At 36.4% G+C, this 22,450-nt stretch overlaps 2 protein-coding genes across 5 annotated transcripts in view; one reads left to right on the top strand and one right to left on the bottom strand.

The window, feature by feature from the left end:
- LOC136845351 (angiopoietin-related protein 7-like) overlaps positions 1 to 16,553 on the top strand; it is an 18,059-nt gene extending 1,506 nt beyond the window's left edge. Inside the window, exons 2-13 of one of the 2 annotated variants that reach the window (XM_067115602.1) lie at positions 270 to 471; positions 4,412 to 4,495; positions 6,643 to 6,836; positions 7,910 to 8,115; positions 10,193 to 10,331; positions 11,316 to 11,452; positions 12,270 to 12,400; positions 12,978 to 13,109; positions 13,314 to 13,446; positions 14,388 to 14,514; positions 15,185 to 15,376; positions 16,113 to 16,553. In XM_067115602.1, the coding sequence (XP_066971703.1) occupies positions 295 to 471; positions 4,412 to 4,495; positions 6,643 to 6,836; positions 7,910 to 8,115; positions 10,193 to 10,331; positions 11,316 to 11,452; positions 12,270 to 12,400; positions 12,978 to 13,109; positions 13,314 to 13,446; positions 14,388 to 14,514; positions 15,185 to 15,376; positions 16,113 to 16,248 (1,788 nt within the window). In that variant the 5' untranslated portion in view covers positions 270 to 294 and the 3' untranslated portion in view covers positions 16,249 to 16,553. The remainder of the gene's footprint in view (positions 1 to 269; positions 472 to 4,411; positions 4,496 to 6,642; positions 6,837 to 7,909; positions 8,116 to 10,192; positions 10,332 to 11,315; positions 11,453 to 12,269; positions 12,401 to 12,977; positions 13,110 to 13,313; positions 13,447 to 14,387; positions 14,515 to 15,184; positions 15,377 to 16,112) is intronic. The other variant, XM_067115601.1, reaches the window with a different exon arrangement.
- Positions 1 to 22,450, bottom strand: part of dbe (KRR1 small subunit processome component homolog dbe) — a 110,298-nt gene that overhangs the window by 54,955 nt on the left and 32,893 nt on the right. The window contains exon 1 of one of the 3 annotated variants that reach the window (XM_067115607.1): positions 2,404 to 2,481. The exons of 1 other annotated variant lie outside the window; for it this stretch is intronic. Coding sequence is in view for 1 of the 2 variants with exons in the window: in XM_067115604.1 (XP_066971705.1) it covers positions 2,399 to 2,442 (44 nt within the window). In the remaining variant the exon portion in view is untranslated. Of the gene's footprint in view, positions 1 to 2,398; positions 2,482 to 22,450 lie in introns of those variants that run through there. One more of the 3 variants, XM_067115604.1, reaches the window with a different exon arrangement.

Below are 22,450 nucleotides of genomic sequence, written 5' to 3' on the forward strand. Positions count from 1 at the left end.
TACGTTCCGTTACTTCTTTCGAATGAACGCCAAAATATTCTTTGGAAGCTTCTTGAATTTCACGTCAGCGGCCCCAGTTGTGGGGTTGTTCCATATGAATAGGGTTCATTTTCCGAATAATAATAATAATGTAAAGCGCCTATAAAGATTCCTCTTACTAAAACAAAAAGAAGAAGAAGAAGAAGAAGAAGAAGAAGAAGAAGAAGAAGAAGAAGAAGAAGAAGAAGAAGAAGAGAAATAAATAACAGCTATTTCTTTCGTCCCAACAGGTACAGGTCTGAAAGAGACTGCAAGATGCGGTTGGTCTTATTATTACTGTCCTGCTTGCTGTGGGTCGCCTCTTCTTCAGTGGCGCAGGAAACAGACCCACCAGAAACGGAGGCAGAAGTGAAACCGAGAGAGAGAGAGAGAGGAAGAGGAAAGGGGAAAGGAAGGAACAGAGACATGAGGCCTCTCATCAGACCTAGACAGGTAAAGAGGAAAATGTGATAAAAATGGATAATTTAAGTAAATGTTTCTTTAAGGAGGTCCTCTAGAGCAAAAATCAGGACAAGGCTTCAAAAACCTCTGTATCCAGTACTTTCCTCAAGCTACCTCTCCTCACCCTAATTTCTAGGTCTTTATCTATTAAAGTAAAGAGGAATAGATAAAAACAAGTAAATAATGCGCCTAACTTTCTTCGGCGCAATCGGGTTTTCTGTATGAACTGCGGCCCATGAAACTTTCAGCCATGGCCTGGTGGTGGCCTGTGTTGTTGGTGCCAGACGCACAATCATGGCTAACTTTAACGTTAAATAAAATAAAATAAAAAACTACTGAGGCCAGAGGGCTGCAATTTGGTACATTTGAAGATTGGAGGGTGGATGATCAACATACCAATTTGCAGCCCTCTAGCCTCAGCAGTTTTTAAGATCTGAGGGCGGAGAGAAAAAGTGCGGACGGACAGACAAATAGCCATCTCCATAGTTTTCTTTTGCAGAAAACTAAAAATGGATACTTTAAGTAAATATTTCTTTAAGGGGCCACCTACGCAAAATCTTGACTTTTTTCGAAAACCTCTTTTTTCAGTACTTTTCCTCAAGCTATTTCTCCCCAACCCCCCTAATTTCTAAGTCTCTATAACTATTGGATAATGTTCATTTTCCTTATATTCTCTCTCAGACGCGCACGCGCGCGCGCATGCATGTAAATAAGTACGCATTTATACCTGACTGTTGTTCCAAATAATCATTTTTACTTTTAAACTTTGTCCTGAATTATATTTCCAGTTTAAAGTAAGGTATATACACCGTAGATTATAAGTAGATACGTGGATTATGAGAGAGAGAGAGAGAGAGAGAGAGAGAGAGAGAGAGAGAGAGAGAGAGAGAGAGAGAGAGAGAGAGCCAGCATCTGTCTCTGTAATCACTGTGCCCCCTTCAACTCATAACGTGTTCCACAATGCTTTTTGTGTTGAGTCTAGTCTTTAATAAATGTTGTTTTCATGTTTCCGTTTTTTGTTTTCTGACACAAAATAATAATAATAATAATAATAATAATAATAATAATAATAATAATAATAATAGCATTTAATAAGAATCAGTGTGAATAATAATAATAATAATAATAATAATAAAAATAATTAATAATAAGAATCATTTTGACTGTTATAATAATAATAATAATAATAATAATAATAATAATAATAATAATAATAATAATAATAATAATAATAACAGCATTTCAAGTAAGAATCAGTGTGACTGTTATAATAATAATAATAATAATAATAATAATAATAATAATAATAATAATAATAATAATAATAATAATAATAATAATAGCATTTCAAGTTTGAACAAGTGTGGCTAATATGCTAATGTTGAAAGTCATACGCTGCGTACAAATCCTCCACAAGTAATGCGCGACATTTAAAGGCGAAATTTGGTCATTGATATTCTTACATAATAAACAAACATTCTCTTCCTTAAATAGGAAGCCAATTTTAATATCCTGTTTCCAGGAGAATCTATAATCTAGAGAATTTTTTTTATAGTTATTAGAGCCTTCTAGTTTTCTCTTAATTTTTTCTGAAATTTGGAATCGTCTTAGCAGTGAAACTTTAACTTTTAGGGGCTTTGTAGATACTGACAGACAGAACTGTATCTTTGTGTAAATAATTTTAGTTTAGGATACAATACGGGGCAAGTTCTTTTACGCGAAGAAAAGGGAAGCTCTACAGATCTTGGAAAAGGGAGTATATCAGAATTCAATTATACAATAACGTCTCCAGAATATACAGAACAAAGATTTGTACTGTCACCTAACTGAATCTGTACTATACTGTAGAGAACGAGCCTTGTACATACCGCAGGGTAAAAATAATGTCTCCAAAATACAAAGAATCTTTTACTGTCACCTAACTGAATCTGTGCCGTAGAGAACGAGCCTTGTACACATCATCGTACAGCAACGCTTGTAAGCAGCATCCAAGGTAATATCTGTAGAGAAGGTGGGCAGCTTGAAATGGCAACTGGATTATTGACTGGATGGGGAAGAATGATTTAAAACAGTTTTAATGAGAGAGAAATAACGAAAGAGGAGCGTCTATCTAACTAGATATCAGGAGGATTTATCCCGAATAGCTCTAAATTCTGAAGAGAAACAGACTTATGTTGATTTATCTTAATCTCAGAGATTAAATGAGAGATCTGGATGACCACAGCCCTTTAAAACTGGAGGTTTAATCCTGGATAGAGGCCGACCAGATGTTCAGAAGTGAGCTGACTTTGTTTATGTTAATTTATATCTTAATCCCAGGTAGTAACAAAGAGATCTAGATGGACATGGGTAAGAGATGGCTGAAAATGTTTTGTTATATCAACATTAAACAATATCATATTTCGAACGTCCCTGGTGCAAAGTTGAATGAACAAGAGAGAGAGAGAGAGAGAGAGAGAGAGAGAGAGAGAGAGAGAGAGAGAGAGAGAGAGTCAGTCAGGCCTCTGCACGTGAATGAGTGGAGGAAGAGTGAGGAGTCTTTGAAGGTCATTGAAGAGAAGAAAGAATAACAGAAAGAAAAGAATGAGAGTAAGGGAACAAATAAAACACATAAGGACACGAAACAACCCTTTTCGAACCGAGGAGAAAGAGTTATCAATTTAAAGGAGATGAAGCAGTTTTGCAGACTAGAATCCAACTACTATATATACATGAAAATAAGGAGCATTCAAACAAATGACAATCTGTCACAATCAACACCGCCTAGTGCGAGTGAAGAAGTAAATATGACAGTGTTTGGTGGGGGTTTTCAAGGGCAAACTTATAGAGTTGGTTCATAGATCTAATATGAAAGTGTGGGGTGTTTAATATGGCCATATGTCTTTTATATTGCATGTTTATAAAGAGGAGAGAGAGAGAGAGAGAGAGAGAGAGAAATAAACTGTCGTGATATTAAGCGTACTGCTTTATATTGTCATTCAAAATTTCTTTATATATATATATATATATATATATATATATATATATATATATATATATATATATATATATATATATATATATATGTGTGTGTATATATATATATATGTATACACATACATATATAATGTATAATATATAATATATGTATATATATATATATATATATATTATATATATATATATATATATATAGACATACTCTAATTTTTGTTTATGTATATTATACCTATAAAACCAGGTAATATATATATATATATATATATATATATATATATATATATATATATATATATATATATATATTGGTTAGTGTTGTGGCATGCCACTCAGATGTCGCAGGTTCTGAGTCTCCCCAGGCCGATGAAGAATCACTGGCTCTGTATCATCATCAGTTACTGCTGCAGCGTGGGGTCTGCAGTGGGAGGTTGAAACCAACATTCTTCGGAAGCTTGAATTTCAATGTCAATGGCCCCTGTGTGCTTGTTCCATGTGAATAGGTTTCATTTCCTGAAATAATAATTATAATATATATATATATATATATATATATATATATATATATATATATATATATATATATATATATATATATATATATCTGTCTAGTCTCTCCTCTACACAATCCTAATACAGTAACAATCACAAATTCCTTCTAAAGTAACAAAGTAAAAGTACAGTATTCTATGTGCAGTAGCAAACATAAAACCACACTGAAATTACCTTAAATAAAACATACAAGAGCCCAGTAACATTCTTGTCCAGTGATAACTCACAGTATCATTAGTTATGTAATACTAAACTAACGGCTCCTGATCTCCTTATAAATATATATATATATATATATATATATATATATATATATATATATATATATATATATATATATATATATATATATATATACTTCTTTCAAAACAATTTGTCAAAAATCACTTGTGTTTATTTACAGGAAGTTGTGAATGCCCTCGAGTCTGACCCTGGCAAATATGGAGGCACTGATTTCCTTTCAATTCACACTGCTAGTCACAGTGAGGTTAGTGTGTTATTATTATTATTATTATTCAGAAGATAAACCCCTATTCATAAGGAACAAGCCCACCACAGGGGCCATTAACTTGAAATTCAAGCTTCCAAAGATTATGATGTTCATTTAAAGCAAGTCATAACAGAAAGTGATAGGAAATATGGAAAGATATCAGTTATTAGAAAAGAAACAATATATATTAATACACTAATTATTATTTTTTCTATCTCAGTCATCCTATTGCATCCTGCTTCCTTAGGAGTCCATCACTTTTCTCACTATGTGCGCTATTTCTAATAGCATGCCCTTCTGCATGAGTCCTGGACCTACTTCGACATCTAGTTTTTCCAGGTTCCTTTTCAGGGATCTTGGGATCGTGCCTAGAGTTCCTATGATTATGGGTACAATTTCCACTAGCGTATCCCATATCCTTCTTATTTCTATTTTCAGGTCTTGATACTTATCAGTTTTTTCCCTTTCTTTCTCATCTACTCTGGTGTTCCATGGTATTGCGACATCAATGAGTGATTACTTTCTTCTTGATTTTGTCAATCAGTGTCAAGTCTGGTCTATTGGCATGCATCACCCTATCTGTTCTGATACCACAGTCCCAGAGGATCTTTGCCTGATCGTTTTCTATCACTCCCCAAGGTTGGTTGGTGTTCGCACTACTTATTACTGCAAGCTAGCTGGTGTTTCTTGCACAGGCTCCAGTGGAGGGCTTTTGCTACTGACTCATGCCTTTTTTTGTACTGGTTCTGTGCAAGCGCTGGACATTCTTCTTTTATATTGCACTTCCTGCATTATTATTATTATTATTATTATTATTATTATTATTATTATTATTATTATTATTATTATTATTATTATTCAGAAGATGAACCCCTATTCATATGGAACACGCCACCACAGGGGCCACTGACTTGAAATTCAAGCTTCCAAAAGAATTTTATGGTGTCCATTTGAAAGAAGTATTAGAAGGTAACAAGAAATGCCGCTAGAAGATATTAGTTATTAGAAGAGAAAAAATACACATTAATACACTTATTATTATTATTATTATTATTATTATTATTATTATTATTATTATTATTATTATTATTATTATTATTATTCAGATGATGAACCCTATTCATATGGAACAAGCCCACCACAGAGGTCATCATCTTAAAATATTGAAGCTTCCAAAGAATATTATGGTGTTCATTAGAAAGAAGTAACAGAAAAAAAGAGATCAGATATTATAAAAAAACAAAAAAATTAACAAAATTAAATAAATTTATAAAAATGTTATTAAATTATTAAAATTCAAGGAATGTTGTATTAGGGTAGTACTGCATTTTGTTTTCTTTTTGGAAACGTTATTTTTCATGAGTTAGTTTCCTTGTGACTGGAAGTGCGGTACTGTATTCTTATAATTAATAAGTGCTGGCTTACGCAGCTCGCTGGAAACTCAAATTTGAAACCTCGTGAATCCTCTTTTTTTTCTCTCCAGTGAAATTATATAGATTTAGCTGTCTGATACATGTATCAAAACACACGAATGTCCCATACATTGGTGCATAAGCTCCCGTGTGGTCAAAATTTACCTATGACCTTACAACAGGCCTAGGAGATGACTGGAATTGGCAAAGGGTCTTCGCGAGACCTGGAAATTCTAGTCTAGAAGGCGCAGCAAAAAAGCCTCCAGCGTCTTAACCTCTGGTGTCCTGTTCTCTTTCCAGCTTGTGGCCTGCAACAGCCTATAGGAGTCGACTGGAATTGGCAAGGGGTGTTCCAGAGACCTGGAAAATCTAGTCTGGAAGGCTTGGCAGAAAAGTTGCTAGAGTAATTGAGTAGTTTACGGGCCATCTTAACTCCTGGAATGTCCTGTTCTCTTTCCATCTCGACTGGAATTGGCAAGGGGTGTTCCACAGACCTGGAAAATCTAGTTTGGAAGGTGCATCCAAAAAGCCGCCAGAGACAATTAATAGGTTACACACCATCTTAACCTCTGGAATGTCCTGTCTTTCCAGCCCTAGGAGTCGACTGGAATTGGCAATGGGTGTTCCAAAGACCTGGAAATCCGAGTCTGGAAGGCGTGGCGGAAAACCCGCCAGAGAGAGTGAATAAGTTACACACATCTTAACCTCTGGAATGTCCTGTTCTCTTTCCAGCTTGCAGCCAGCGCTGCCGCAGCCTCTGGGCTTCCAGGGATACCTGATGGAGGGTCTGGAGCGGCGGAATCTGAGATATCGAGGCGCCAGATGGACACCATCATCCTTCTGCTCCAGCGTCTCAGCGATCGACTGGCTTCTCTTGAGACGATACAGAATCAGCGGGGAGAGAGACTGGATACAGTTCACTACAGGTAAAGTTCGTTTAAACTCTCTCTCTCTCTCTCTCTCTCTCTCTCTCTCTCTCTCTCTCTCTCTCTCTCTCTCTCTCTCTCTCTCTCTGACAGTCAGAAAGTGTTATTGAATAGCTCTTTTCTGTTGAGATCTCAAGCAATATTTTTCTTGATTGAACGTACCACACTTTAAAGGTTAAATATATGAAATTATCTGTTATCTGTTATTATTTCGCTTCCTTGATTAGCTGACAACCTTTCCCCATAGTGAAGTTGTATTATTTAGGTTTGAGAGTAAGTTAAATATCAAAATACAATTAAAAATACAAATTTCTCAAATCCTACATTACCTCTACATCAAGGACAATTCGATTTATTGGTTAATATATCAAAATGGATCTAAAACTTAAAAAAAAAACCAGTTGGGTTTTAGCGCCTCCACACTGAAGAGGGAGCATGACGCTCCGAAACTGCATTAAATTTTAAAATTATATTTGTTCTCTAATATGTGTTTTTTTATGTTTCAAAGTTCGATAATGATCTGTTGTCATCGGGGCTGAAAATGACAATCTTTTAGAATAAAACTATCAAAATCTATTATTTCTACACCAAGAATCATTAAAATTGCTTGAACATCCATCGGAAGTAGTCAAACGTTTTAAAAACTGATCACCAATTATCATTTTCTACAATTCTCAAAGCAATCTGAATACTGAGCGAAAAGTCTAAAAAAAAAGCACTTTTCCCTCAACTTTAAAATAAAACTAATAAAATCTATTACTTCAAAGTTAAGAATCAGCAGAATCATTTGAATATCTACAAAAATTACCCAAAATTCTCTTTAAAAAACTGATCATCACTTCCCATTTTCTATGATCCTCGAAGCACTCTGAACACAGCAGTCTAAAAATATTTCCTCTCCACTTTAAAAAACTATCTAAATCTCTACATCAAGAATCATTAAAAATCACTTGACCATCAATCAAACATACCAAACTTCTTTTAAAAGTTGATCACTAATTTGTCATTTTCTATATTTCTCGAAGTAATCTGAACACTTAGAGAAATGAGTAAAAAAAATGCTCTTTCCAAAGACTCACGCGGCTGGAACTTCAAGCCGAAGAGCGCAAGAGCCTACTGAACGAACTGAGCACTTCGATACGTCACAGGATGGACACCACAGACAGTGAGAGAGACCGCGTTGGCGAGTCTCTGGACGAGCTCAAGACTAACATCAAGACTCTGGAACAGCAGGGCACTCAACTGAGAACTGTCGTGGACAGTATTTCTACCAAAGAAGGTCAGTTGCAAAGTTGCTCCTTTTCTTCGAAAAGTGTCCTTTTCTAACTTCAGATTTCACACGTTGGAAAGTTGTTCATTTTCTTATAAAAGCGTCGTTTTCTAACTTCAGATTTCATAAGTTTTGGCCGTAACCAAATGTAATGGAATGGAAGACAAAATTTAGGTCAAAGGCCAAGCGCTGGGACCTATGATGATGTCGTTCAGCACTGTAGGTAAAACTGAGAGTGAAGGAGGTTATAAGGTTGTAACAGGTGGAAAATCTTTTGCAGTTGCATTATGGAACAAATGTTAGGAGAGAGTTGAGGAAAGTAAGATGGAAGAAAGAGAATATAAACAGAGGTATAGTAAAAGAAATGCAAGGGGTTGCAGCTAGGGGCCGAAGGGACTCCGCAAAGAACGTCAAGTAATGCCTAAAATGCACCGCACGAGGGGCACTGATGATACTATCCCCCTACAGCGGGCTACAATTCAGATGTGGCATGGTTTGCCTGGTGCAATTCCTATCTTTCTTTATACAAATCTTCAGCTAAAAGCCCTCAAGGACAGAGTCAACAGAATATAAACAAAACAGTTCTAGCACAATGTTTCATACTTAACTTCTGGCTAAATCTAAGATGTGGCATGCCTTGCATAGCGCAGTCTTTCTTTCTATCTTTCTTTAAAACTTCATCTGAAAACCCTTATGGACACAGTCAATTGATTATAAACACAAGAGTTCTAGCATCAGATTTCATACTTGAGTTTTGGCTACAACTGAAATGTGACATGGTCTCCCCAATGCAGTTTCTGCCTTTCTTTCTTTAAATCTTCAGCTGAAAACCCTTACTGGACAGTGTCAACGGATTATAAAACCAAGGAGGGCTCCGAAGGGAAATCAGCCTGCAGGGAGAGAGAGGGAGACAAGTTATAGGAAAAGGTGATAAATATATAAATATGAGGGAAAACAAAATAAAACTATTACATCTGAAACTCAGGAGAAATCGACAGCAGCAGAGAGCAGGAATTAATTTGCTCCTCGCTTAAATATTTGGAGATCAGCAGATTCCACAACTGAACTTGGCAAACTATTAAATTTTAGTTGCAACAAAAAAAAAAAAACACCTAGCACACTGAGCAGTATTAAACCTCATATTCAAATATTTACCACCTTTTCCTACAACCTATCTCTCTCTCTCTCTCTCTACAGACTGATTTCCCTTTGGAGCCCTCTTAGGTTTATATAGCCTGCTAACTCTGTCCATAGGGGTTTTCAGCTGATATTTTAAGAAGGAAATGTTTTCAGGATGAATTTTTATAGAAGTCTTTGGTTAAAAAAAGTAATAAATAAAGATAGTTTTTCCCGGTATGTCTTATGTTTCATAACAAGAAAACTTCATACTACAAGTTCACTAAGATACTGGCAATGAGCCTAAGATAATGCCATTATCTCGATTCTTTTGCCAAGTTGTGCATCAGTTTATCAACTATGTAATTATTACGTAATCAGGTAAGTAATCTGTAATTACTGCATATCTCTGCAATTGTCTTTCACTACTTTATTCAACTTTTTGTTACTACCTGAAAAAGAAAGGGATATTTGCCTACCATCTGAAAGTGATATTAGGCCTACGTTACCCTAACTAGACTCATTGTACGAAGAAAGCGTCTCAAAAGAGCCTATCTTTATGTTGCCTTATTTTGAATATTCAATTTTAATATTTCGTTATATCGAAGCTAAACAGTTTTTCACAATTTTCTTAAGTTTTTGTCACGTTATCTGAAAGAGTAAAGGAACTTTAGGCCTGCGTGAACCACACTAGACTCATTTCACGAAGAAAGCTTCTTAAAAGAGCCTATCTTTATGTTGCCTTATTTTGAATATTCAATTTTAATATTTCGTTACATCGAAACTAAACAGTTTTTCACAATTTTCTCAAGTTTTTGTCACGTTATCTGAAAGAGTAAAGGAACTTTAGGCCTACGTGAACCAAACTAGACTCATTTCACGAAGAAAGCTTCTTAAAAGAGCCTATTTTTATGTTGCCTTATTTTGATTATTCAATCTTAATATCCCATTTCATCAAAACTCAAAACAGGTAGGGAGGACACAGGCACCACGCCCAAACTGCAGGCGGCAATGGCCTCTCTCTACGGACTGCATTCGATGACACAGAACCTGAAGCAGGAAGTAGCCGAGATTTCGCAAAATATGTCTGCACTTGCTAACATTACGAGGTACGTTAAATTTCAAGTTTTTTAATGACTTTTTCAGTTAATATATAATCTTGTTTTCATGGTGGCTTATTGCAAGCGATGGTTTTTTTATATTATAGTATATAAATTGTGACAGTTTTCTATCTATTTGTCAATTTCGTTCAGTTCATTTCAAAGCAAAAACAGCTCCATGAATTATGTATTATATTAAGTAAGATATTGTTATCATTACTGTTAAATAGTAAAGGAGTTCGAAGAGGTACAAATGTCTATCACAGCTGCTTAAATACAATACATTTCTCGTTTATTTATCATATAGAAGTTTCTGGCAAATTTAATCTATTATCTTACCTCCAAGTTTTGTCATTTAAACCAAAATTGTTTATTGCTTTGTATAATTTCATCTGAAAGAATGAATGATGGAAATTACAAATGACTTATTCATTTAAGTGAAAGACTGAATGGTTTAATGGACAGTTCAGAGATGAATTTGCGTTAGGCCTATTCAGCCTACATTTCTGTTTGTTGTAATTCAAATCATCCTCCAATTCATCACTCTGTAAGTTTTATTACCTACTCATCACATCAGGCTTAAACAATATCATCAGATGATGATTACTCATATGGTGTCATGATTTTCTTAAAATATCTCTAAGATTGTGTTAAAAATTTCAATTACTTTTCAATGACTGATTTAAATTTGGCTACAAAGCCAAGAACTGTGGCCCTTTCAGCCACTCAGCGCTGAAGGCAGTGAGAAAGAGGGAGTTGGAGTGGTTGGACAGCAAGATGGGGAATAGGAAGTGGGAATGGAGGTCAAGTAAGAGGCTGGAAAGTGGGCTGCAGTTGCAAGCAACCTTAAATAATGCATATAATTGCACCTAGTGAGGTCCACTAATGGTTCGGTGTTTACATTAGAAGTACTTATATCATAATCAACTATATTTCATAAGGCATCTCCTTGCATTGTTTATGTTGTATTAAATGAACTTTACTTCCTTACAGCCAAATAAATCAGCTCCAGGAAGGATTGGTGACCAAGCAATATCTGAAACAAAGTCTGAATGAAATGAGGTCCCAACGTCAGTCACTCTCGTTCTCAGCCCCACAGCCTAGGGCTAGGCAAGGCCAGTCGAACAAAGGTGAGAAATTGGGGAGTTACTTCTAATTTGCTTCAGGTTTTACTGAATAGGTTTCACGTTGGAAAGCTGTGCCCGTTCAATTTGCTCTGCAATGTTATTCTGAAAACTGAATTCACTTCAGGTTTTATAGAATAAGTTTCACTTTGGGAAACTGTCAAATTGTTTGAACTCTGTAATCTTATTCAGAGAAACTGAGGAACTACAATAAACTTACTTCAGGTTTTATTGAATATTTTTTTCTTTGGGCAACTGTCAGTTGGTTTTAACTGCGTGTACCTCACTCGTAAGGTTTGCCAACCTAATTCTCAGCAAGGAAAAGAAGAGACATTTTTGATTGTTAGTTCATGATCTAATTAATTTGTATTTTCATCGATTTATTTATTAATTTATTTTTTTAATAACTGGTCTCTTTTTTCTGTGTTTTATATTACATACAGTACTATTACTTCTTTCAAACGAACACCATATTCTTCGGAGGCTTAAATTTCAAGTCATTTTGTTCTTGTGGGTTTGTTTCCTATGAACACGGTTCATCTTCTCAGTAATAATAATAATAATAATAATAATAATAATAAATAATAATAATAATAATAATAATAATAATAATAATAATAATAATAATAATAATAATAAAAACATTCTCAAGTCTAAATTATGGAAACTGTAATGTTTCTTCACTAATAAAACGTGGTTTCTTAACTTATGCTCTTCTTTTCTTGCTAAGAACCTGTAAGTGTGTAAGAGACAAAAGTTTGAACGAAACAAAGAACTACAGAATGTCAAAAGTAACAAAACTTCGCTTCTGTCCCAAATGCAGAGCCTGAGGACTGCTGGAAGATTCTACAGAAAGGGAAGAAGAAGTCGGGAGTCTACAGAATTCAGCCCATATACTCAACAGTTCCCTTCTTCGTTTACTGTGACATGGAAACAGATGGGGGTGGATGGACTGTAAGTAAATGGGTCTTTAAGAAATATTCAAATTCATTGTTATTCTAAAAACTGATCATTTAATTTTGACTGCTTTTAAGATCCCTATGAGAGAATCACACGGTGCACTGTAGGCATTACTTAAAGTTCTTTGCAGCGTCTCTTCGGCCCCAAGCTGCAGCCCCTTCCAATCCTTTGACTGTATCTCCGTTCATATTCTCTTTCTTCCACATTCCTTTCCACGTTCTCCTAACAATTGTTTCATAGTGCAACTGCGAGGTTTTCCTCCTGTTGCACCTTTAAAGCCTTTTCGCTCTCAAATTCCCTTTCAGAGCTGAATGATCTCTTAAGACCCAGTGCTTGGCCTTTGGCCTAAATTGTATGTTCAGTTCCATTCCTAAGAGAGAAATGTTTTGACTTAGTTCATTGGATAGGATGCCTAGGCACTATAGCGAAAAAGGTGTCATGAACATATCAGAAACTTATTACATATATATCACAAACAAGTTGTTGCAATCTTTTTCAGTAATGGGTACCAACTTTGACAAAGGTACATGGGTCTTAAAAGTATCCTAATAACTCCATCATACTTCCACAGGTTATCCAACGACGAGAAGACGGAGCTGTGGACTTCCTTCGCGAGTGGTCTGATTATAAATATGGTTTTGGTAACCTGGCAGGCGAATTTTGGCTGGGCAATGAACAGATTCACCTCCTTACAAACCAACATGTAAGACAACTGTGCTTCTTGGCGTAAAAATCTAGTAATTTTAATTATATTATTATCAATCAGGTGAACCCTTCATACAAAACAAGCCCACAGCGGCCGCTGACTTGAAATTCAAGCTTCCAAAGACTGTGATGTTCATTTAATGACTTACTTTATGCCCAAATCTGACTTAAACTACTCAATGACATGGTATTTGGTCTACAGGTCTCACAGCTGCGGATAGATATAGCTGATTTTGATCAACTGGAAGCACATGCAGACTACTCTGCTTTTGCGATGGGCTCTGAACTAGAAGGATATTCTCTCAAGATGCTGGGGCAATATACAGGAGATGCAGGTAACTGTTAAATTAGGCTATATGAATCAAATAACTCTGTGATGGTGAGGAAGTGCAATAGGTCCTACTGCAAAGAATTTTCTTTCACTTTTATAAGCTCCAATTGATATTAGGCATTCTTTTTGGGATTTAGGTGAAGTCTTTACATGAGGTTTTGATAATATTTTGACTTAATTTTCATTGGTACTCTTTTCACCGTTCAAGTAAACTCATCTATTTGTACCTAAGTGTTCTTTCTTATGTTTCCATTAAGTTTCATTGTGTTTTCTAAGTTGAATTTGGTGTCAGGAAAAGGAATGAAATTTAAAGGGCATGACCATGTTCGAAAGTCCTAAACTCATTACTTCTAAATTCCAGTGTTTAAGCCTAGAACCAGTCCCTAGTCAATGTCAGACACACTACACTAAATTCATGTACCCATTTCACTCTTAAATCACATCTGCTTCAGCAGTCTGGTGTGTGTCTCAGGTCTGTGCAAACACTGAGGGTCCTGTGGTCTTTTGCTTCTGTGTGAGACACTAAAATTGTCCACAAGGTCAAGCAATAACTTGCATGGTATCCTTGTTCCAATATTCTTGATAATCGAGTCGAGTTGAGGCTTATTTCATTGCAAGAAGAAATCTACCCTGGTTTAAAACAATGACAAAAGCTGTCATGAAAGCTTTTTCACTATCATCTTTTCTTAAAATTTACAGTTTCTTTTGAACAAAAATGAAACTTAAACTTTATTTCAAGGTTATGAGTGATTTTTTTTCACCAAGTACTGCAAAAGCTACACATCAACTGTGTAGTTTTTTCGGTGTGAGATTAATCCATTTACTGCAGAAATTGTAAAGTTTTGTCAGTCACAGTACAAAATTAATGAAATCTGCCCAGTCCCAATTTTGGGTTTCAGCTTAAGAAAAATCCACAAAACTAACGAGAATCTTTTTCTTAAACAGGGGACTCTCTCAGATACCACGTGGGCAGGAGATTCAGCACCATAGACGTTGACAATGACGCATGGCCGGAGGCAAATTGTGCAAGAGACCATGCTGGTGCTTGGTGGTACCGGGCATGTGACACAAGGTCAGTTGGTTTACGTGTGTCTGCATGTCAGGTCAAATAATTTATCAGATATTTAACTGAACCTTCACTAAACTAAGAGTAGACAACCTGTAATATTTGTCAACCATCAAATAGAAGTGGGTGGCTTGTGGTTTTTAAAGTGTCTGTTTGCCTGACTAATTCTTGCTTTTCGGAAACAAGTCTGTATGGTTAGGGTGCATCCACAGTACAGCAAAACAAGTCATAAACACGTGTTGGAAATTGCTGCATACATATCACAAGTTATAAACACGTCAGTGGCTGTAAGTGGAGAAAATAATCTTTGAATTTAATAATTTTTAGAAGTAAGTGATTTATCTAGTGGTATCTTATTTCTAGTGAGGTATCTTGAACTGAAAGCAATCAGTCGCCTCAGGAAAGTATCAAACTAGTTGAAAACTCTTCGCATATACTATATATCATAAACAAGTTGCGAACAAGTAAACAGCAGCCAGTGAAGAACTATTCATAGACTTTACTCATTTTTGCAATGAGTGATTTATCTAGTAGTATTATAGTGCGGATGGGGTACCTTCAACTGCAAGAAATCAGATGCCTCAGAAAGGTACCAAACTAGTTGCAAACATGTGTGTATGACTCACTCTATCTGACAAATTAAATGAAAATTCACAAAATAAATTTACGCCCACAGCAACCTGAATGGACGCTACCTCCACGGACCGGTTCCTCCAGATCACGAATACACAGGACTGTACTGGTACGACTTCAGAGGGCCTCTGTACTCCCTCTGGCGTTCTAGAATGATGATAAGACGAGGTGGCCACGTAGGGGAGCCGATCTTCAAGGACCTCAAGCAACTACAGAAGAGTATGACCACACCAAGGTAAATCAGGGAACTTCACAAGCTCACTGTTCTTTAGACAGTTTCTTTATCTACAATTTCTCTACGAAAGTATTATCAGAGAAATCTTTAGCTTTCTAGACTGGCGTTGTATCTACAAAAGGTAGATCAGGAAACTTCTAATTCTCACTGTTCCTTTGACAGTTTCTTTATCCATAATTTCTCTACTAAAGTACTTTAAAAAAAAAATGTAGCTTTCTAGATTGGTGCTATATCTATTCAAGGTAAATCAGGAAACTTCTAATTTTCATAGTTCCTTTAACAACTTCTATATCCAAAATTTCTCTACAAAAACATTCTAAAAATAATCTTTATCTAGACTGGTGTTATATCTGTACTGGTTTTCTTCTGGAGAGATTTCCTTGGCATATTTATGATTTTATGAAATTCAGGCTGTTATGCCAAGCATTCTGCATTCAATATAAGAACCGTTTCCTGAAGAAATATACAATCGTTGCCTCACAAACAAGCAGCCGAGTGCCAAATTAAGACTAAAAATGGTGTGCATTTATATAAAAAAACCATTTTGACATAAAAACCAAAAATAAACAGATCATTTAATCACATTAGACTTTAAACCTATAAACTGACACGCCAATCAGTGATATACATTCGAAGAAAACTTTCTGTTATACAAAACCAAATATAAACAGATCATTTAAACCTGTTAAAGGTGACATGCCATTCAAACTCTAAATTAATATTTCCTTTCAATCAGCCCAAACATGACGGAGCCGAGGCCTACAAGAAGAGACGAGATCCCTGACCCAAGGGGACATCCTGACGAAGGCTTCTACAACCCAGAACATGACCCCTACGCTTCTTACGACTACCCTTATGACCCCTATGGGTAAAGAGTCCCAGGCGCGTTCAACTGCTCGCTAGGGCACGCGGAAAACGGTGCTGTGTAATGAGTAGTATGGTTAGAAGGTGAAATACTTAGACAATCAAATGCATGAATAAGGAGGCGAAGGTTTAGTTAAAGGATGACTATTATGGTTGGGTCCGTTTTGCAAATTTAAGGCATTGGGTCAAGTGATGAGAAGACCGGTTTTTTTATATTATTAAATTCATTTTTTTTTTTGCTGTCCTGTGCATGCATTGTTGTTTGTGATAAAATATGAGTTTGGAATCGACTAAGTAAACAAACTAGTAAATCAGAACAGATATGAATAATTCCTATAAAATATTATATATATATATATATATGTATATATATATATATATATATATATATATATATATATATATATATATATATATATATAATTTTAAAATTTAAAGAAATGAATTCAATACCTTGTAATAATTATTTTCTAATCTTAAATAATGGATTCAATCAAATCCAGTAAAGCTGAGTTTTATATATATATATATATATATATATATATATATATATATATATATATATATATATATATATATATATATATGTATATATATACATACATATATATACACACAATTTTGACAACCAAAAATACTTTTTAGAATACACTAAAATCATATTTTCTATTTCTAAATTCACGGATTAAACTCCAAAAGCAGTACAAGTAAAAGTATCGCCATAAAATCCGTAAATATACTGAAATAAAGTGTTCAAAATTAACTTTCTTTTATTCCTATATTCCTTGACATGATTTTACGAAATTGAGGCTGTCAAGCCAAGCACTGGGTCACTTTCTAAGGCCATTCAGTTCTTAAGACAGCGAAAAGAGGGCGTTGGAGTGGTTGGACAGCAAGATATAAAGAGAACCTGGAAATAAAGGAGATGAAGTACAAGGATCTAAAGGTGAACTGGGAAAAAACCCCAATGTTGCTCTAAGAAGTAATAGTTGGAGGTGTTGGACAGCAAGATTGAAGAAAGGAAGCAGTAATGGGGGTAAAGTAAAAGGCTGAAAAAAAAAGTGGGTGCAGTTAGGGGGCGAAGGGACACTGCAAACATCCTTTAGTAATCCCTAAAGGTAACCTGGCTGGACCACCGCATCACATCTTCGCATCTCCACAATTCAGTTGTGTCCTGCAACATTCGCTCCGATCTTGCAACGGGCTACAATCACATCCGCCTTAAGGTGTCACTTAATAACCCATCCCTCCCTACCGTGAACCCCCTAACTGACCGCCTACCTGCTGTAAATTGGGACTTGAAAAACCAGCAGAAAACCAGATCCTTTAGAGACCACGGAAAACAACCTACGGTCAATAGCTCTACCGGCAGACGCCATACTCTGCACTAACCCTAAATGTAGAAATGGCCACCACAGGAGAGATCTTAAAAGAATTCTAATCGAATATAATAGCTGCTATGCTTGCCTCCGGCAGGGACACCTTTAGATCTCGTCAAGGCAATGCTCGCAACATACCCCACTGCAGTGACTGGGTTAAAGATCTATGTACACACTCACGGGAAATGTTTTTATTGTGGGGGCAAAATGGTAGCCTGAGAGAAGGCCACTTTGCATTGCTAATGAGACAGGCAAGAGCGCAGTTCAATCTTGCCCTAACTGCAGACTGGATAAAAAACAACTATAAGAGCAGATGCATTGTCTAGAAAATTAGAATCGGGCGATTACCCTTGTCTTTGGAATGACATTCAGTCCTTAAATCCCAAAATTAAAAAGCTATCACAGAGAATATGAGAAGCCATCGGCGACGAGGCTATCACAAGAATGTGGAGCGATCACTTCAGCGCTTTTCTTACTGATAACATCCAATTTCGATTTGCCGATCGTATTACGCCAGGTAACATCAGCGATGCCACAAACAACTTACCTGGCTGCGACGGTCTTCTTGCAGAAGCTTTCAAATTCTGCCACCCGATAATCTACACCTTGCTAGCTGCTCTATTCAATGTGTGCATAATTCACAAGTTCTCCCAAACTCCCTACTCTTAGTTCTCCTAATACCATTAAACAAAAACAAGCTAAAGGATGTAGCTGACCCTGGCAATTATCGCAATTACTACAATTGTGTCAAAGATACTAGAGTCGGTTCTTCTAGTGAGACTTCTCCCCTTTCTACACACCACAGACAACCTGTTTGGATTCAAAGCAAACCAGTCAACCAACATCTGCATCTACATCCTGAAAGAATTGCTGAACTATTACCTATCATCAGCCTCTCCCGTATTCCTATGTTTTGTAGATGTGAGAAAAGCATTTGACAGGGTAAACTACCTGAAGCTCTTCCTGAAGCTGCACAGAAGAGGCAAACCTCTATATTTAACTGGCATCTTATGTTGTTGGCTCTCCACACAGCAGTTCTGTGTCAAATGGGCTAACATGTTGTCGTACAACTTCGGCTCCCTAAACGGGCTCCGACAAGGGGCCATTCTCTCTCCATACCTGTTTAATACGAACACAGATGCCCTGAATGTCAAACTGAACTCACTTCCAATCGGATGCTCTATCAACAAAACAACAATAAACAACCTCTGTTAAGCCGATGATATGCTTCTGACCTCCCCATCAGTGCAAGGTCTCCAGCGACTAATCGACACTTGCCACCAACATGCTGAGGAATTTGATATCCTATACAATAAAACCAAGACCCAATGCATGCCGCTGTTCCCGAGATCGCTTAAGCATATTTCAGAACCACAAATTTTCCCCGGAAATCATCGGCTGGAATTTGTGCATGAATTTCTGTATTTGGGCCACGTTATCACGGACGACCTGAAAGATACAGCAGACATAGAACAGAGGCGTCGTAAACTATGTGCAACTGCCAACATGACTGCAAGGGGGTTTGCGTTTTATCACCGAGACACGAAACTGCTCTTCCCCTCGTACTGCTACAGCATATGTGGGTGTTCCCTTTGGACGAATTATACCCGAGAGGTCATGAGACATATCACCGTCGCGTCGTTCACTATGACATTCTGAAACGCCTCACGAACACACCCCGCTATCACTCTCTGACGCAGATGGTCACAGAAAGCCGCTTGGATAACCTAAAAATCATTATCAGGCGAACAATGTCCAGTGTGATCACCCGACAGAGAAACAGCAGCAACTTGCTCATTCGTTGCATCCTATTAAGCGTTCAGTAGTGAGGCAAGAAGAAGATCAAAACTGTGGGATGGCCTGAGCATTGTGTATTCCTACTCTGTCTTTGCAGTTCACCAAAGTGTCATATGCTGATTCTGCTATCATTATTGCTATTGTTATTGTTATTATTTTATTACTATTATTATTATTGATGGTGTTTTTTATTGTATTGTATTACTATGTTTACTAACAGACACCTTATACGTCTCGAACTGTCCACCTAACCGCGCAACAACTCGCTGCTGGGAGAAAGGGAGCTGGTAACTGGTATAAGACATGTACATAAGCTACCAGGGTCCAAGCGATGTCAGGCAGGGTAGCCGATCGAGACTACAGTCTACCCCAAAGCCAAATCAAAGTCCTTCAAAGAAGGCATCGTGCTTACCCCATACAAAAATGGGAAAAAAGCACGTTAAAAAAAAAAAGATTACTATGTTTACTAATATGATTAATTTTTATTATTATCATCATCTTTATGATTACTCATTATTATTATCTTTAATGTTGTTATTATCACCGAGATTTGTTTTCTTCACTTTTTCGTATTTAGCCCTCTGGACCTGACTTCTGTATTCCACCTAAGGTCCCTAGCAGGAAATTAGTTTGCAGGCAGTCTGTTTTTAATTGCTATCAGTTTTTAATATGCTTGTTGTTAATATTTTTACTACCAATAATATAATTACTATTTTTTTCTACTACTACTATTGCCTCAGCAACTGTGTGGATATTGCCTATTATCATGTTTATCACATTAACTCGTGCATCTAGTTTGTGTGTATCTGTTGTAATGCCTCTACTTTGTATATTCCATGTATATGTCCATGTGATGAAAATAAAGATGATTATTGTTATTATTATTTAAGTCTCTTTCCATACTTAAAAAATAGCTTCTTATCACTATTACTTCTCTCTCTCTCTCTCTCTCTCTCTATTCTCTCTCTCTCTCTCTCTCTCTCTCTCTCTCTCTCTCTCTCTCACCTAGTACAGCCAATCCAAAAAACACTTCGCTATAAATCTCGAATTTTGCCCCCAAAACTTTGAAAAATATTACTTCTCTCTCTCTCTCTGTACAGAGCATAAAACCAAACTGAACAAACTGAATAATAAATCTTGAGTTTTACACCAAGAACTTAGGAAAAACTCTCTCTCTCTCTCTCTCTCTCTCTCTCTCTCTCTCTCTCTCTCTCTCTCTCTCTGATTTCCCCCAAAATCGTTAAAACCAATAGACAGAATCGTTGCGGCAATATTAGTCATCTAGATCTCGTAAGATGCCAGACACTACCAGAATAATATCATCCCGGATATGACGTATACACTTGCACCTAAATCAAAAGCATTTGCTTTTGTCGATTTCAGCGGAAATGGCAATAGTATATTGAGATAAGAACCCTTTATTTCACAGGAAATTAAGGTTGTTTGTAATGTGCATGCGATAAAGCTGTTCAGATAATTCAGATCAATGGAGTATGATGTATAATGCATACATACATACATACACTTACATACACAGTGAGAAATATACAGATACTTGATATTTTTATCATACTGGATGAATTTGTAAAACGAAAATGAATTAAGAAATTGTTATTCTTTATGTATGTATGTATGTATGTACGTATGTATGTGTATATATATACATACATACATATATATATATATATATATATATATATATATATATATATATATATATATATAATATACACGTATATATGCACATATATATAAATACATATATCATATATATATGTATATATATATCATATATATATAATTAAGTTTTCAATCTGACCTAATTACTGTACTCCTTGCTCAGGGATCAACTGGGGTCTAGCTGGAGAACAGGGAACTTAACATGAAACCTTGTCATTCTGACTGCAATTGCGAGGTCAGGTAGAAACTTATATAGAAACAGTCGAGCTGAAAGCCTTACTTCAACAAGGAACTGTTGCAGACAAACACTTAGGTTTACTTTAAATGAATATATTTACAATTAAGCACGTCAATCACAAGAATGGGGAATGATAGGCAGGTAAAGTAATGTTCTGCCACGTGGTTAAATATTACAGCAATTTGTCCAAATATTGAAGATTCTATGGGTAATCCTCTTGAAAGGAACACTGAAGAATTGATTGCAGTGGCAATGCCATGGCAAAAAAGCACAAGACAAGCAGTTGTTTCCACAGCTAGCAACACCGTCTGCAATTAGGAAATGCAGGCGATTACTTAAGGAAAATTATAACTAAGTCGGGCGAATTGAGGGCTGTACATATGGTGGCAAGATAACTCAATTCTGGTGCAAGATGCTTATGTTAAAAATTCACACTGGACTAACTAAGTCAGGACTTTGTGAGAATCCGCACTTCAGAAAAGAAAATGAAACTCAGTAAAAGATTAAAGATACGTGACTGTTCAAATAACCTCAAATCAGGGATGTTATCTTAAAATGGAGCGATGGAGGGTCTCGTCAAAAAATTCATCAGGAATGGAGGGATGAGTTTAATGGGAATGCACAGGTAAATAACTGGAGGGCCAAAAGATGGCCACGTGGGAGTCAGCTCAATAAGGAACAAGCAAGGGGCAATGTGTGTTGGATCTGCTGCCGACAGAGTTCTGAAAGCGAGGCCACCTGCGCCCCACATTTTATGCCCTCAGAGGATTACTTTCTTGCTCTTCTCAGAGGGCGTATGGATCGCCAGCATCTGGCCTTAGAGGTCAAGATGGCGACTCAGTCACAGGTGTCATGACCTCCATTTTCTGTGTCAAGACCTCGTGCGGGTCTTCCAAATCCTGGTGACCTCTGGCAACTCCATGTTTGTTTGTTTCTATGGGGGACTCAACTTTTCTGGCGGGTTTTGGCAGGGTTCCATCTCCATTCACCTTTATCTGAAAAGAGGTATTTCAAGCAGTCACCAGGTCCAAGAAAGATAAAAAGCTGTACCCAAAAGGGGAAGTATGGAGAAAATTTACATAGGGGCTGAGTTTCTCATGAACTTCCTCAGTTAGT

This window comes from Macrobrachium rosenbergii, chromosome 13 (assembly GCF_040412425.1).
Source record: "Macrobrachium rosenbergii isolate ZJJX-2024 chromosome 13, ASM4041242v1, whole genome shotgun sequence".
In the NCBI taxonomy this organism is placed as follows: Eukaryota; Metazoa; Arthropoda; class Malacostraca; order Decapoda; family Palaemonidae; genus Macrobrachium; species Macrobrachium rosenbergii.